The sequence below is a fragment of the Nothobranchius furzeri genome, chromosome 5, assembly GCF_043380555.1.
Source record: "Nothobranchius furzeri strain GRZ-AD chromosome 5, NfurGRZ-RIMD1, whole genome shotgun sequence".
Classification (NCBI taxonomy): Eukaryota; Metazoa; Chordata; class Actinopteri; order Cyprinodontiformes; family Nothobranchiidae; genus Nothobranchius; species Nothobranchius furzeri.
In genome coordinates, this window is record NC_091745.1 from 36,617,135 (window position 1) to 36,633,760 (window position 16,626).

The 16,626-nt window shown below is 45.4% G+C and overlaps 1 protein-coding gene across 1 annotated transcript in view; it reads left to right on the forward strand.

Annotated features, from left to right (window-relative positions):
- The window catches only part of c4b (complement C4B (Chido/Rodgers blood group)), a 59,345-nt gene extending 43,916 nt beyond the window's left edge, over nucleotides 1-15,429 (forward strand). Inside the window, exons 30-43 of the mRNA XM_054740320.2 lie at nucleotides 2,309-2,368; nucleotides 3,551-3,753; nucleotides 3,839-3,994; nucleotides 4,072-4,131; nucleotides 4,206-4,296; nucleotides 4,364-4,535; nucleotides 4,634-4,718; nucleotides 6,247-6,321; nucleotides 6,388-6,490; nucleotides 6,948-7,037; nucleotides 13,525-13,629; nucleotides 13,786-13,869; nucleotides 13,962-14,094; nucleotides 14,173-15,429. Of these exons, the coding sequence (XP_054596295.2) occupies nucleotides 2,309-2,368; nucleotides 3,551-3,753; nucleotides 3,839-3,994; nucleotides 4,072-4,131; nucleotides 4,206-4,296; nucleotides 4,364-4,535; nucleotides 4,634-4,718; nucleotides 6,247-6,321; nucleotides 6,388-6,490; nucleotides 6,948-7,037; nucleotides 13,525-13,629; nucleotides 13,786-13,805 (1,220 nt within the window). The 3' untranslated portion in view covers nucleotides 13,806-13,869; nucleotides 13,962-14,094; nucleotides 14,173-15,429. The remainder of the gene's footprint in view (nucleotides 1-2,308; nucleotides 2,369-3,550; nucleotides 3,754-3,838; nucleotides 3,995-4,071; nucleotides 4,132-4,205; nucleotides 4,297-4,363; nucleotides 4,536-4,633; nucleotides 4,719-6,246; nucleotides 6,322-6,387; nucleotides 6,491-6,947; nucleotides 7,038-13,524; nucleotides 13,630-13,785; nucleotides 13,870-13,961; nucleotides 14,095-14,172) is intronic.
- The last annotated feature ends 1,197 nt before the right edge of the window (nucleotides 15,430-16,626 follow it).

The following is a 16,626-nucleotide window of genomic DNA, read 5'->3' on the forward strand; positions in this document are numbered from 1 at the left end:
GCACTGAAGCTCGGCGCATTGTTAATATGAAGCTAGGGCACATACGGAGGACACACACACACACACACAAATATATTTGTTTTCAATTGCATTTATTGGGCCCACTTACTTTTTCTTAGGCCCACCCACAAATGAGTTTCTGGCTACGCTAGTGGTGACATGTGACAGACTTCTCTGAGCTCCGCAGCCATTACTCTTTTTACCTCGTGCACCCCCTAGCGACAGCTCTCGCATCCCCAGGGGTGCGCGCACCACACTTAGGGAATCCCTGGTTACAGTATCAAAGGCCTTCATTAAATCCATAGCTAGCTACATGGCATGGTGTCTGAATTCCCTGCCTTTCGTAAATTGATGGCGTTGTCGTCATCCATGAAACTAACATTGTTGTTCAATTCAATTTAGTTCAAAAATAATTTATTAATACCAGAGGGAAACTGATTGCTGTAGTAGCTCAGAATAATAATAATAATCAAGTCATCAAAGAGTTGTTGTATATTATAATGGCTGTTGGCAGGAAAGATCTCCAGTAGCGGTCAGTGTTGCAGCCAAACTGAAGAAGCCTCTGACTGAAGACACTCTTCCGTTGTCGGACAGTCTTGTGAAGAGAATGCTCACTAGAGCCCTGCACGGCCTAAAATCTGAGCCCGTGTCCGGCCCCGCCCGAGGGGGTGGAGCCCCAGCCCAACCTGGCCCGAAAAGGTTTTCAGGATTCTCTGGCCCGACCCGAGCCCAAGCCCGACATTTTTTTTAACCAACTAAATGAAAACAAAGTGCGTCAATCCTGACCAATGTGTTAAAAGACGTGCAGGATCCGATCAATTTGTTTTTCCCTCATTTACCGTCACAGAGATAACGGCGCACTGGCTCTGTTGGTAATCAAGTTAAATTATATCTCTTTCCAACAATTTTCACAAGAAAACAAAACAGTCAAAAGCAGGGCTTGTGTTGTGTTGACCGGACAGTTCCCATATTCGACCGTTTATTTTGACTGAGAAAGAATAGAAAGAATTACCCCGACGCATGCAAACGAACTGACATTTTATTCATTACACACATCACAGATGTAGCTAAATCACCCAAGAAAAGATTCCCATCTGAACATCTGAGCTGTACACTGCTCAGCGCAGCTCACTGTCAGCGCATAAGTGCACAGCGAGCTGAAGTTGTGGAGATTGGCTTGGAGCACGTCGCAGAACCAGAGCGCATGCGGGAAGATTCCTCCGACTGAAGCGAGACTTGTCACTTAGAAAATGTTCCCTGATTATGAAACTTTGGCTGAATAGCGCTTGTTCCTGTCTCCAATGTGGCGACACATCCAGGAGCCGTCTGAGGAGAATCCCAGAATCTCACATCCACTTCAGCTCAGGAAGCACCTATGATTACGCACAAGCGTGACGCGTCAACCCGGTCTCACAGTAAGACCGGGTTGGAACTGTTCAGGTTTACGCAGACAATCTTTACATAGAATTGACATACAGATGTAAAATTAATGCAGTAAAATATAAAGCATTTTATTTAAATGTCCATTCATTATTTTACAAGCACAGAGAGCCGCATCAGATTCAGATCAGCGGGAAGATTCCTTCGACTGAATTCAGTCTCCATACCAGGCGGAGATGCATCCAGTGAGGATGCTCTCAATGGCACAGCGATAGAAGGTCCTGAGGATGCGGCGGCTCATGCCAAATCTTTTCAGTCTCCTAAGAAAGAAGAGGCGCTGCTGTGCCTTCTTCACTGTATTGTTCGTGTGCACTGACCACGTAAGATCCTCAGTCAGAACTCCAAGGAAACGGAAGCTGCTCACCCTCTCCACAGCGTCGCCGTTGATGGTGATGGGGGTGTGTACTCCTCTGCACCTCCGGAAGTCCATTATCAACTCCTTTGTCTTTGTGACGTTGAGGGTGAGACGGTTGTCCTGACACCAGTGGGCCAGGGCGCTGATCTCCTCCCTGTAGGCCGTCTCATTGTCGTTGGTGATGAGACCCACCACTGTGGTGTCGTCTGCAAACTTCACAATGATGTTGGAGTTTCTAGTGGCCGTGCAGTCGTAGATGTAGAGTGAGTACAGGAGACGGCTCAGCGCACACCCCTGTGGAGCACCAGTGTTCAGTGTGACGGGGGATGAGGTGGTGCTGCCCAGTCTGACCACCTGGCGTCTGTCAGACAGAAAGTTAAGGATCCAGCTGCAGAGGGAGCTGCTCAGTCCTAGATCCTGCAGTTTCCTATCCAGCTTCGATGGAACAATGGTGTTGAATGCTGAGCTGTAATCTACAAACAGCATTCTCACATACATGTCTCTCTTCTCCAGGTGTGACAGGGCAGCATGGAGTGTCAGGGCTATGGCATCATCAGTGGACCTGTTGTGGCGGTATGCAAACTGTAGAGGGTCCAGTGAGTCGGGCAGTGCAGAGCAGATGAAGTCCCTGACCAACTAGTCAAAGCATTTGCTCACGATGGGGGTCAGGGCTACAGGTCGCCAGTCATTCAGTGAGGAGACGGTGGAGGATTTGGGTACAGGGACAATGGTGGCCATTTTGAAGCAGGCTGGGACTACAGACAGAGAGAGGGAAAGGTTGAAGATGTGTGTAAACACTCCAGCCAGCTGAGCCGCGCATGACCTGAGGACGCGGCCGGGAATCCCGTCCGGACCAGCAGCTTTGCGTGCGTTCACCCTCCTGAAGCACCTCCGCACATCCTCATCAGACACAGTGTGCGCACTGACGTCATCCGCGGTGCGCTCACTGTCCGGTCTCATGGTGTTCGCTGTGTCGAATCTGGCATAGAATACGTTTAGATCCTCACACAGAGAGGCTGTGGTCTGCGGTGTGCTGGTTCTCCCTCTAAAGTCTGTGATTGTGTTTAGTCCCTGCCACATACTCCGGGGGTTGTCAAACTGTTGCTCCACCCTGTCCCTGTACTCACATTTGGCTGCTTTGATCGTCTTCCGGAGTTGGTAATGTGCGTGTTTGTAGTTTGATGTGTTCGCGGAGGCAAAGGCGGTGCTCCACGCCGCCAGCGCCGTTCGCACATTTTCATTAATCCAGGGTTTTTGATTTGGGAAGGATTTAACTGTTCTGGATGGGACAACATCTTCCACGCATTTTCTGATACATCCGCAGACTGAGTCTGTGTACTCATCAATGACTCTGTTGTGGAAATTGCTAAAATGAAAACTAAATCATTGTTACAAATTTATCTCTGGAATCATTTAAAAGCTTACTCTTGTTTCATAAGTATATATCTCGGCCTGCCAACTTTAGGCAAAGCTCAGGCGTGAAACGGAGGGCTGTGTGTGTGTGTGTGTGTGTGGTCCCTGCAGCATCCCTATGTTGCCTATGGGGGGGGGGGGGGGGGGTCTGCCTCGTGTCACTTCATTCTTCTGTCGGGGGGGTGCTCTGGTGGTCCACTGCTTTGTCAGCATGGAGGTGTGGCATGTGAAGACAGTGAGATGCACGTGTATCATTCTCAATAGGATGCTCAAATACTCATGTCTAAGAACAGTTCCATGTACCAATTCTGCTCATTTCTGTATGTGTTTTGTTTTGTTTAGTAATTTCAGGTGAGAATCACTGCTACATGTGGACGTCAAATCCCAGTCCAAAAAATAAAAAGGAGGCAGATGCCATCACTGTGGAGACTACAGCCTATGCCCTTCTAACTGCTGTGGAGCTTGAAGAGTACGAATGGGCAGAGAAAATAGCCTGCTGGTTAACCACCCAAGAAAACTACCATGGAGGCTACAAAACCACACAGGTGATTAGTCCTATGATATAGTGTCATGTTTTGTCCATTTTTAAAATGAAACTTATTTTTACATTGTTTTTTGTAATATGCAAAGGACACTGTCATGGCGCTGGAGGCCTTGTCAGAATATGAGCTAAAAAGACCCACTTCAGATGCAAATATGAAAGCAACATTACGTGTTCCAGGAAAATCTGAAATTACTGACCTTGAAATAAGAAACAAAAAAGAAAAGGTGGAAACAGACTTAAAGGTATAAGCATTCTCAAACAAATACTTTGTCATTTTAGATTTTATTACAGCTATTAACATTTTTCCCTGTCGTCCCAGAAACTTACAGGAAACATGATTGAAATGCAACTAACAGGGACAGGATCCTTCAAAGTAAAAGTGAGTTTCTTTCATTACTTTTTCTTTATTTAATACATGACATCAGGAATTTACAGCAAATGTCCTCCTTGCAGAGCGTGAAGGCTTTTTATGTTTTGGACCCTGTGGATTATTGTTCTCACCTGTCTATCAGTGTTAAAGTGGAGGGGAAAGTGCAATACACAGGTGAGGTTTGCAGCAAATCACACCCCATCATAAAAGTGTACACTTACACTCATTTCCACTTTTTCAGCTCCAATTAAAGAAAATTATGACTACTATGAAGATTATGATGACACAGAGGATACGTCAGCACGAGTAGCGAGACATGTCTCCGACGAGTTCGCTGTTCTCCCACGAAGCAGGAGAGACGTTGACAACAAGCTAAAGTCAGACAGCACTGTTACTTACACAGTCTGTGTCAGGTTAGAGAAAGATCCACTCCACCTTGTAAAAGTTCAAAGCGGGTTTCAAAATAAAAGATCATTGTTTCTGATGTGTGTCTTTTTCCCACACTCAACAGTGCTAACAACAGTCTTACAGGAATGGCCATTGCTGACATCACTTTACTCAGTGGATTTGAAGCTAAAATGGAAGATCTGGAGAGGGTTTGTAGTTTTCTGTCTTTTTTTAAATTTAGACTAAGGGAGAGCCCAGACTGCATGTCTGTAATCTTGTTCTTTGGTCTACCCAAAACTTGTGACCATAGATGAGTCGGAACGTAGATCAACCGGGAAATGGAGAGCTTCGCCTTTCAGCTCAGCTCTTTCTTCACCACAACAGACCTGTACAACACCTGCATTACCGTTGAACAGTGTTGCAAACTTTTTAGACCCCCTAATGTTTTTTTTCCCAAAAAGCACCTAGCAACAAACCTAGCAACATTTCTGATTACCTTTAGCCACTTTCTGTAGAACTTTGCTGTTGATATTTCCTGCAGATGAGCAAAAACCTAGCCTGCTCTCGAACCATCCTTCCAGATGTTAGGAAGAGAATCATCTGTGCAAGTGCGTGCAACACAATCACGTTACAAAGATTAACCAATCAGAAATCTTTCTCAGTCACTCCGACAGTCACTTGGTCATGCCTGTATTTGGCAAAAAACAAAGTCAGCAGGAATTTGTTTCAGAAGCATAGGTCCGTTAATACATGCAGGTCTTTGGGTGATTGGCTATTATTTCCTTCACTGACAACAGACTGGTTTGTTAATGAGAGACTCTCTCCTTTTGGCTCAGCACGGCGGTATTGACAGCAGTAGGGCCATAAAAAGAAAAAAATTTAGCACTCCTACCACTGTAACACTTTTAAAACCTGGGAAACACCCTGGACGTGTAAATTAATTGACACAACTGATCTAGGTCAGTCAGAAGCACTGCCAAAAAAGTATGCTTTGATGATCTCATGGTCACGTTGTCTAAAATTGCAGTTTTGATCACAAAACAAAGGATCATTCAGTTCTATATAGTACCCTGAGAAAACCACGCACTGGAAATTCCACACAGAAAAGCCTCAGCCAGGACTTGAACCTGCAACCTTCTTGCTGCAGGGAAACAGGATTAGGGTTATAATATCAAAAGGATTATTTTCAGCTTTTAATGTTGAGATCACATTGTCTTGCACTAGTCTGAGTCATTTGATTTAAGCTACATACACAATGCAGGCCTTGATGCTCTCTCTCTCTCTCTCTCTCTCTCTCTCTCTCTCTCTCTCTCTCTCTCCGTATATGTGTATATAAATATATATGGAGAGAGAGAGAGAGAGAGAGAGAAAGAGAGAGAGAGAGAGAATAAAAAAGAAAAAGAAAATAAGCCATTATTGAACATCCCCAATTATTATTATTATTCATGTATTTTTTTTTTCGTTCTGTGTAATGTAATTTCCTTAGTTTATCTTCTAAAAACACTACTTGTTCAGGAAGGACATTGATAAGAAACATGCTTGTATTATGAATATATTCAAGGCTCTACTGAGTGATGCATTTGTTTTTTATATACACATGTACATTTATCTACAAAGTGAAATTACATTTCTCCAGAAAAGCCTTTTACTTAGGTGCCATGTTCTGTAAACCAAACACAAAGCAGAAATGAAAATAATAAACATAATTCAGATAATAATAACCTCTCTTCTTCTCAGCTCAAGATGCCGCCGGAACAGTACATTAGCCACTATGAGTTATCTTTTGGAAGAGTGCTGATCTATTACAATGAGGTAAGGCTTAACCTGCACAGGAAAGATGAACATTTTCCAAAAACTTTAACAGATTTTCTCTTACAGCTGCTGCAGCAACATGAATGCATCAGTTTTGATGCTGTACAGTTAGTACCAATTGGCCTTCTGCAGCCTGCTCCAGCTGTCTTCTATGATTATTATGAACCAAGTAAGTCAGTCTTTTATATTTTCAAACAATTTCTCTGAAAGGAAATTGGACACTCCTACAAAGACACCTCAATCACGCAAGCATGTGTACACACACACAGGTGCTCACAAGTATGGCTGCCTTAGGCAGTGGTTGATACTAAATGTACCATAAGTGAATTATTACCGTGTGCTTTTCAGTAAACATCAAAATGGTCATATATTCCTATTTGTTATGATATCAGGGTTCTATTAGATTTTTGTGGGTGTCCAATTTTTCTCTCTTTCTGCAGGTCTAGAAGTAGATTCTCGTACCTCTTGTATTGTCTATTTTTCTGAACTTACTTCCCCCACCTCTCTTTCTTTCTTCTCCCTCCTTTCGTTTCCATTTCTGTGTCTATTGGGATTAAAAGGAAACAAAAAAGGAAGCTTTATTCAAAATTACATACATTTAAGGGATATTGGTGCTTTCCTTTCAGACAGGAAGTGCACTGTGTTCTACTCTGCCCCCAAAAGAAGTAAGATGGTCTCCAAACTGTGCTCAGAGGATGTTTGCCAGTGTGCAGAAAGTAAGTCATACGTGTGTTCTCAAAATTTATGTTAAACATTTTAAAGTTTGCTTTTTGAGTTTCGTCGTCTTCCTCCACTTATCCGGGTCGCAGGGGCAGCATCCCAACTAGGGAGCTCCAGACCGTCCTCTCCCCGGCCTTCTCCACCAGCTCCTCTGGCAGGACCCTAAGGCTTTCCCGGACCAGATTGGAGATGTAACCTCTCCAACGTGTCCTGGGTCGACCCGGGGGCCTCCTGCCGGCAGGACATGCCCGAAACACCTCCCCAGGGAGGCGTCCAGGAGGCATCCTGACCAGATGCCCAAACCACCTCAACTGACTCCTTTCGATCCGGAGGAGCAGCGGTTCTACTCAGAGTCCCTCCTGAATGTCCGAGCTCCTCACCCTATCTCTAATGGGCTCGACACACAGGAGGTGACAAATGACCATGATCAGCGAAATTTGTCGCCATCTCTTTTATTACCTGACACACGGGAGGCGACCCGAGGCAGCGGCCAGCGGATTTGCCGTCTACGCGTTCTGTTCCATGGCGAAATCGAAACTTCCGTTATTTTGTTTGGCTGTATCAGGTTGGAGGGAATTAAGGTTATTTAAGCGGTTCAGAGTGACTACAGGCCTGTTGCACTTACGCCTGTAGTGATGAAGTGCCTGGAGAGGCTGGTCTGTCAGTACATCAGGGCCAGTCTGCCTCCCACTTTGGACCCCCATCAATTTGCCTACAGGACAAATAGATCCACCGAGGATGCTATCACCATAGCGCTCCACACTGCACTGAGTCACCTGGAGCACAGAGGAAGCTATGTGAGAATGCTCTTCCTGGACTTCAGCTCAGCATTCAATCACATAATCCCTGAGGTCTTGGTCCAGAAAATGTCTCACCTGGGACTCTCCACCGCCATCTGCCTCTGGATTAAGGACTTTCTGACAAATAGATCACAGTCTGTCAGACTCGGGCCACACCAATCCAGCACCATCACACTCAGCACCGGGGCTCCACAAGGATGTGTTTTGAGTCCACTCCTGTTTACAATCTACACATCTGACTGCTCCCCTTTCCATCTCTCGAACACCATTATAAAGTTTGCGGATGATACCACCGTGGTCGGACTCATCTCGAAGGAGGACGAGACGGACTACAGAGATGAGGTCAACAGACTGACGGAGTGGTGTTCAGTAAATAACCTCCAACTGAACACCACGAAAACTAAAGAAATTATCTTCGACTTCAGGAAGGGCAGAGCAGACCCAGCCCCACTGTACATTCATGGAAACTGTGTGGAGAGGGTGCACTCCATGAGGTTTCTGGGCGTGCAGATCTCTGAGGATCTCTCCTGGACAGCAAATACCACGGCAGTGGTAAAAAAGGCCCAGCAGCGTCTCCACTTTCTGAGAGTGCTCAGGAGGAACAACCTGGAGGAGAGGCTGCTGGTTACTTTCTACAGAGCCACCATAGAAAGTATCATAACGTACTGCATAACAGCATGGTACGCAGGGTGCTCAGCTGCAGACAGGAAAGTACTGCAGAGGGTCATCAACACAGCCCAGAAGATCACTGGCTGCTTTCTGTCCAGCCTGGAGGTCATTGCAAACTCTCGGTACCTCAGCAGAGCGAGCAATATCATCAAGGACCAATCTCACCCCAGCAATCACGTCTTTCAACTATTACCATCAGGTCGACGGTACAGGTCACATAAAAAAGGTCAAACAGATTCAGGGATAGCTTCTTTCCCAGGGCGATCTCTATAGTGAATAAGCATAAAAACAATTAAAACTGCTTAGCGACTGTCAAGGTCACCGTAAACTACTATGCTGCTATTCTAATGCCTTTTTTTTTACATGATATGGTAGCTGCTGTTCTGTATATAGTGTGCTAGTCGGCATATATTACTTTCTATTATTTTGTCACTTACTAGTGTTTTTGTTACTTACTATTGTGTTGTTAGTTACTTGCTATTGTTTTGTTACTTACTATTGTTTTGTTTTAGGTGACCTTTATATTTAGAGGTATTATTGTATTGTGCACCAAGGGAGTGGCACTCCAATTTCGTTGTATCCTGTACAATGACAATAAAGGCTATTATTATTATTATTATTATTATTATTATGAGTTAAAAAATGGTAGATATGATGTTTCACAAGGTGCTGCTAGAATTATGTGAAATCTTACTTCTGATTTTACTATATAAAACATAATAATAATCAACTTATCCTCCATGTTTGCTCGGAGATGTGCGGAGCATTATGTCCGCTCATTGGTCAATGAATGAAACCTCCGTTGATTGGTCCTCGTCCGAGTGACAGCGATGAAAAGTTGAAAATGTTTCAACTTTCTGGGATCGCGTCGCTGGGTCTCCTGTGCATGATACGTGCGCAAAATTTCACACGCACGTTTTTTGCGTTTCGCTTGGTAGTAGGGAGACCCGCGATTATCGCTTTGTCGCGCATCTCTCATTGAAAATGAATGGAGGAGAGGCAATGTCGCCTCCCGTGTGTCGAGCCCATCAGGCTGAGCCCGGCCATCCTACGGAGGAAACTCATTTGGGCCGCTTGTATCCGCTATCTCGTTCTTTCGGTCACTACCCAAAGCTCATGACCATAGGTGAGGATTGGGACGTAGATCGACCGGTAAATCGAGAGCCTGGCTTTCTGGCTCAGCTCCCTCTTCACCACGACAGATCGGCTCAGCGTCCGCATCACTGCAGACGCTGAACCAATCCGCCTGTCGATCTCCTGATCCCTCCTACCCTCACTCGTGAACAAGATCCTGAGATACTTAAACTCCTCCACTTGAGGTAGGACTTCTCCCCCGATCCGGAGTTGGCAAGCCACCCTTTTCCGGTGGAGAACCATGGTCTCAGATTTGGAGGTGCTGATCCTCATCCCAGCCGCTTCACACTCGGCTGCGAACCTACCCAGCAAGAGTTGAAGGTCAGAGCTGGATGAAGCTAGGAGGACCACATCATCCGCAAAAAGCAGAGACGAGATTCTCCTGCCACCAAACTCGACACACTCCACACCACGGCTAACCCTAACCCTGTAAACAGTTTGAGCAAGTTGCTGCCTTCCTCTCCTGAGGCGCCGGACAGTTTGCCAGAACCTCTTTGGAGCCGATCGATAGTCTTTCTCCATGGCCTCACCAAAGTCCCCCCACGACCGTGATTTTGCCTCGGCAACTGCCACTGCTGCACCCCGCTTGGCTATCCGGTACCTGTCTGCTGCCTCCGGAGATCCACAGACCAGCCATGCCCTGTAGGCCTCCTTCTTCAGCTTGACGGCTCCCCGAACCTCTGGTGTCCACCAGCGGGTATGGGGGTTGCCACCATGACTGGCACCGGCTACCTTGCGACCACAGCTAGCAACAGCCGCCTCAACAATTGCAGAGTGGAACAAGGCCCACTCGGAGTCAATGTCCCCCACTGCTCTCGGGATGCGGTCAAAGCTCTGTCGGAGGTGGGAGTTGAAGACCGTCTTAACAGGTTCTTCTGCCAGGCGTTCCCAGCAGACCCTCACTATGCGTTTGGGTCTGCCAGGTCTACGCGACATCTTCCCCTGCCATCTGATCCAACTCACCACCAGGTGGTGATCAGTTGACAGCTCCGCTCCTCTCTCCACTCGGGTGTCCACCAAAAAATACGGCCGTAGGTCAGATGATAAGACTACAAAGTCTATCATCGACCTGCAACCTAGGCTGCCCTGGTACCAAGTGTACCGATGGGCATCCTTATGTTCGAACATGGTGTTCGTTATGGCCAAACTGCGGCTTGCACAGAAGTCCAATAACGAAACACCACTCGAGTTCAGATCAGGCGGGCCATTCCTCCCAATCACACCCCTCCAGGTCATGCTGTCATTGCCCACGTGAGCATTGAAGTCCCCCAGCAGGACAATGGAGTCCCTTGATGGAGCACTATCTAGCACTAGTCCCAGGGACTCCAAAAAGGGTGGGTACTCTGAACTGATATTTGGCGGATAAGCACAAACAACAGTCAGGACCTGTTCCCCGACCCAAAGGCGCAGGGAAGCTACCCTCTGGTCTCCCGTGGTAAACCCCAACACACAGGCAGAGAGTCTTGGGGCTAACAAAAAGCCAACTCCAGCCCTCCGCCTCTCACCCGGAGCAACTCCAGCAAAGGAGAGTGTCCAACCCCTCTCAAGGACTTGAGTTCCAGAGCCAATGCTATGTGTCGAGGTGAGTCCGACTATATCTAGCTGGTACCGCTCAACCTCTGCCACAAGCTCCTGCTCCTTCCCCACCAGCGAGGTGATGTTCCATGTCCCAAAAACCAGTTTCCTTGTCCGGGTATTGGACCGCCAAGGCTCCCGCCTTGGTCTGCCACCTGATCCACACTGCACCAGACCCTTCATGTTCCTCCTGCGGGTGGTGGGTCAGTGTCTCCAAAGCCCCCTTCAGACAGGCCATGAAAAATGGAAATGTTCCGGACTCTGTCCGTAAGACCTTTGTGTCTGAATACAAACATCCGGATATCGTGTTCCGGAATTTAACCGGACGAAGCCCCTAGTAACAGGTCCGGACTTGTTACGGACAGGGTGGCTGATTCAGACTGGTGAGGTAGAGTTCCGGACAAGGGGGAGGGGGAGGAGGAGGGGACCGGGGGACGCTGTGCGCCCCTAGATAGCCCGCTGCTGTAGCATGCGGCGAACCACGGCAGCTCGCCTCCTACGGTACCGCCTAGACGCGCGACGGAGCGCTTCACACCGCTTCAGTGATTCCTTTAACCATTGAGCTTCATCATCCAGGTCTCTTATGCGTCTTCGTGTGCGCAGAATTATGCTTAAGCGCCTCGTGATTTTTATCTTGAGAGGCGCTATAGAAATGATATTTTCTTCCTCTTAACATAAGTCCGATTACCCCCCCCCCCCCCAACCCCACCCTCCACCCCCCCGCCGCTGCCGTCAGACATCTGGAACTTTTCCCTGCTGTGTGAACGCAGACGAAAGGACAAGTTCCGGTACAAAAGTGGTGTGTCTGAAAACACAGTTCCGGTTAAAAACCGGATTGAATTGTCCACAAATGTTCCAGAATGTCTATCTGAAAAGGGCTCAAATGACCGATACTGAAGAGGTGACCTGTAGATTGAAAAACAGACCATTTCTGGAGGCTACACACGCAAGAGCAGCAAAACAGGAAGCAGAAAGTACAATAAAGAAATCAGCCATAACAGACCACTACACAAGGGAAAACCGTATAATGTACTGGGACTGAACACGGATCATAAACACCGAACAACAAAAATGTTAAAGATGGATTCAAGAAGCGATGGAAATAAGGAGACGTGGACTTGGAACAATGAACAGGGACGATGGAGTTGACACATTAGATCACACATGGGGCTGTGTCATCAACGAGGAGGGCGTGGGCAGCAGAGGGCGACACCGTCCTCTGCTGCCCACAGATGAAATGAGAGGCAAGAGGCGCTACCAAAATTGACACAGCTCTGAGGATAGCTACAGTAATTAGCCAAAACTTTAGCAAAACAAGGTAAAGAACAACTCTTTTCTGTGTTTTAGTAAATGAACCAAGCATTGCAAGGTCATTGGAGCTAATATACTACCTTTTCCTGTTCTATGGAAACCCTGATCTAATGTAATCTCTACACTGTCTACAAGCACAACATCGTAAACTGCAATTACACATCAATATAATTTTAAAATAGCAGCACATTACCAGGTAAATGCACATTTTGTAGTTGGCTGAATAATGATCAAAGTCTCTATGCCTCATTGGGACTTTTTAGATCAATCAATCAATAGATTTTATTTGTAGAGCACCTTCCGCAACGTTATCATAACCCCAAGGTGCTGAACAGCATCATAAAAACATTCCCAGTACATGGGCATAAGAGCAAGATAAAAACATATAATCATAAAATAACAAGCAAGCAATATTACAAATACAGAGAGGTAACGGAATGAGACTAATCAATTAAAAACAAATGGTGGACAACATAAGATCAAGCATCCTGGTCAAAAGAAGAAGTATTAAAAACCATAATGTCAGGGCAATTCAAAGAACCCTAGCGCTGAAAAGCAATCAAATAAAAATGAGTCTTTAGACGAGACTTAAAACTTGAAGGGACGGCGCCTGCCTAATGCTCAATGGCAATTCAGTCCACACAGTTGGAGCCTAAACAGAAAATGCACGATAACCCCATGATTGATATTTCGACCGGGGGACCACCAGACGTCCCTGCTCGGCTGAGCGAAGGGACCAAGATGGAACATACTTGTGCAAAAGTGCAGTAATGTAAGATGGGGCACTGCCCTGGAGGGCCTTAAAAACAAGAGTTAAGATCTTAAACTTAGCTCGATATTGCACCGGGAGCCAGTGCAGAGGAAACAGCACTGGAGTAATGTGATCTCGGCATGATGTATTTATTTAGACCCATACTGACTACTGAATAAACATAATTTAACCTTTCATGTTTGCATAAATATTTTTATTGGTCTGTTTTTATTTTCCTTTTAGGATCCTGTTATAAAATGCAAGACACATTCAAATCAGACAGAGGTAAAAAAATCTCAAAGACGCAGCGTTCCGAGCATGCGTGCTTCTTCCCCAGAGTGGACTATGGTCAGTATCTCACACCAAAGGCTTTCTCCAGATGTGAAGTAGTCACCTAAAAGATTTTCTATATTCATTTTAATTGATCATTAATGATAAATAATGATACCCTCAAGTGCATATGTGTTGTTCTGTTCATCATGGCTGATTCATTTTGCATTGCAGCATACATGGTTGAGATCTAGAACGTTTCGCTGAAGAGCAACTTTGAGCTGTACAAAGGTTGCATAACTGATGTCCTCAGACTTTGTAAGTAAACAACAAGTCTTATTGGATGCTAAAATGTGTGCTCGTTTAACAAGATGTTTTAATACAGATAAGTGTGATCATTTGTTTACTAGATGGAGATCTGCATGTGAGCGTGAGTTCAGTTCGAGTGTTTGCCAGAAGGCTTCAGTGCAAAGGAGAGCTTCAGTTAGGGAGAGAGTATCTCATCATGGGTAAAGACGGCCTCACTAAAGACTCACATGGAGAGTAAGTACAATCAGTTACAGAAATGCAAACATGATTATAAAGTGAGTGAGTTACACTTTCTGCTCACTGTCATTCTAGGATGCAATACCTGCTGGAATCAAACACCTGGGTAGAACCAAGGCCTCTGACCGAGGAATGCAAAAAGTCTGCCAATAGAGATCCTTGTCAGCAGTTTAACAATTTCATCGAGGACTACAAGCTCATGGGCTGCACACAGTGAAAGATGAAAGGCTGCAGTCCAGATCACCGCTGCAGCACAAAGGCTCTTTTGGTGACATTTTATCTTCCTGATGTCATTATAAACCATGACCCTGATCTATCCAGTGGACAGTACTAAACATACAAAACAAGAGCAACAGGGTAAGGCCACTGAAGTAGTACACATATGGCTTCAGTGGTGGTGGTGGTGGTGGTGGTGGTGGTGGTGGTGTGTGTGTGTGTGTGTGTGTGTGTGCGTGCGTGCGTGCGTGCGTGCGTGCGTGCGTGCGTGCGTGCGTGCATGTGTGTGTTTGTGTGTGTGTGTGTGTGTGGTCACCAGACTTTCAAAAATAGAGAACATGATAATTTTCCTCTCTTCAGAATAAATCAAGTCATTTATGTCCATGATTCAGTCTAACTGCGTTCTTCATCGTTTCAGAAAGATCGTTCTTTAAACTTGGCGCATTTATTAGTTACAAATAAGCCAAAATAAATGTTGGTTGATGTCTTTGTTTGCTTGTAACTGCTGAGATTCTAACTCAACATTAAACTCAAGTTAGCAAGAAAAGGGTCTGCTCTGAAATGTGCATTTACTCTTTCATGTCTCCCCAGAATGATTCCTTTGGTTTGATTTAGCTTTCCTGTCAAATGCACTTATTTTTTTATGTTTTCTTTCGCTTTTACGGGCAGCAAACGCTCTGAGAAGGGTCTCTGTGCTCAACCCAACCCCCTTCCTGCTTACTTCTGTAAGAGGTGGGAGGGTGTGGTTTTGGCTACATGAGGCTTATTGACTTGCTCATATTGGAATACAAGGTTTGGAATAATCATTTCCCTCATAAGGATAAAAATTTCCCCAGAACAGTGTGCCAATGTCTCTTCTGAAATGTGGTTAGATAGGACATGTGTGGCTGGATACTCATGATGAAGGGCGGAGGCGGGAGCGAGGGGCTTGTTGCTGAGAAACAAGCAAAGGCTTATGTGCTCATATTATTCTAATCTCTGCGTCTAAGTCCAACGTAAGCAACATGGGGGACTGACTGTCACTTCAATCACAGCCAGGTCAAAGCCCGCTCTGTTCCGGCTTCACCATTAGACATTTCATTAAAGTCAGATGAATAAAGTGCAAATAAATACGGAGATTTCTCAAATATTTTGGTGCACTGTCAGCAGCCAACCACTCATGTGCGATAAATACCTTTTTACTAAAACTTTCACAAAGTAATCAATACTTTGTCAAGAGTAATACAAGTACACTTGTGATCTTTGATTGGACTCATGGTAAAGTCGGGTCAGGGTGTGTGGAGGTTTGTCAGGAGGTGTTCCTGCACGACTTCACCCTGTGATACTACTTGGTTGATTAGTTGAGAAGTGTCCACTGAGAATGGTTGTAGTAAGATGTATCACTGATCTGGTAATTGAGTATCTTATATTAAAACACACCTTGATTAAGATGCTGACTTACCTTTATAAACAAGTGAGCCTGAACAAGACCTCTAAGCTTTCTGGAGAAATGAATGCATGACCAGGTGTGTTTTCTCAGGTGTGCAGCAGCTAACGCTGTTAAAGGTATGTCCCCAGCTACTGTCCAAAGGCCAGGTCGGGGTCAGCGGCATGGGGGTGGTCTCTGGTGCCGACTGTTCCTGGAAGCTGCTGCCAGATCCAGAAAGGCCACCCATTCTGGAATCTATTGCTTTCAGTCAAAAGTCTTTTTCAGCTTCTTTCATTTCACAAAAACAAACAAATCACAAAAACAAACATTTGGTGTGGACATTCTGTCAAAATAAAAGTTCATTTGCTGCTTGGTTACTGATGAGTATTTCATCTCTTTAAATGGCGCTCACAGTTGTTATTTTAATGGCATCATTTGTTTTTCTTTCCTTTTACCCTCTCAGGCTCAAAATGAGTTCTGATAATAGGACGAACAACTGAGTCCTTCAGGGGAACTTCTGAGTTAAACATGCTCATGAAGCACGTGTGTGTAGTAAGCAGGCAGGTGAGTTTTAACGTTGCTAATCTGCATCGCCAGCCTCCAGAGGGTTAAACATTTAACGTTTTCGTCTTTCTTCCTCTTTGAACTTTTGGCATCTTTTATTACATTTTTTTAATGTTTTTTCTACAATTTTAAAACATTTCTGGTTAAGAGCACAAATCAAGACTCATTACATTTGGAGTGATCCAGTGTGAACACTCATTCTGTTGGGGGTTGTATCTATAAACTAAAGTATGGTGTCATGAGAACGAATACAGGGGTGTGCATTTATTGTTTTTACTCTACGTGACTTTCCAGTGGATTTTTGCTAAATTTATCTCTAACAGAATAAGGATATTGGGCAC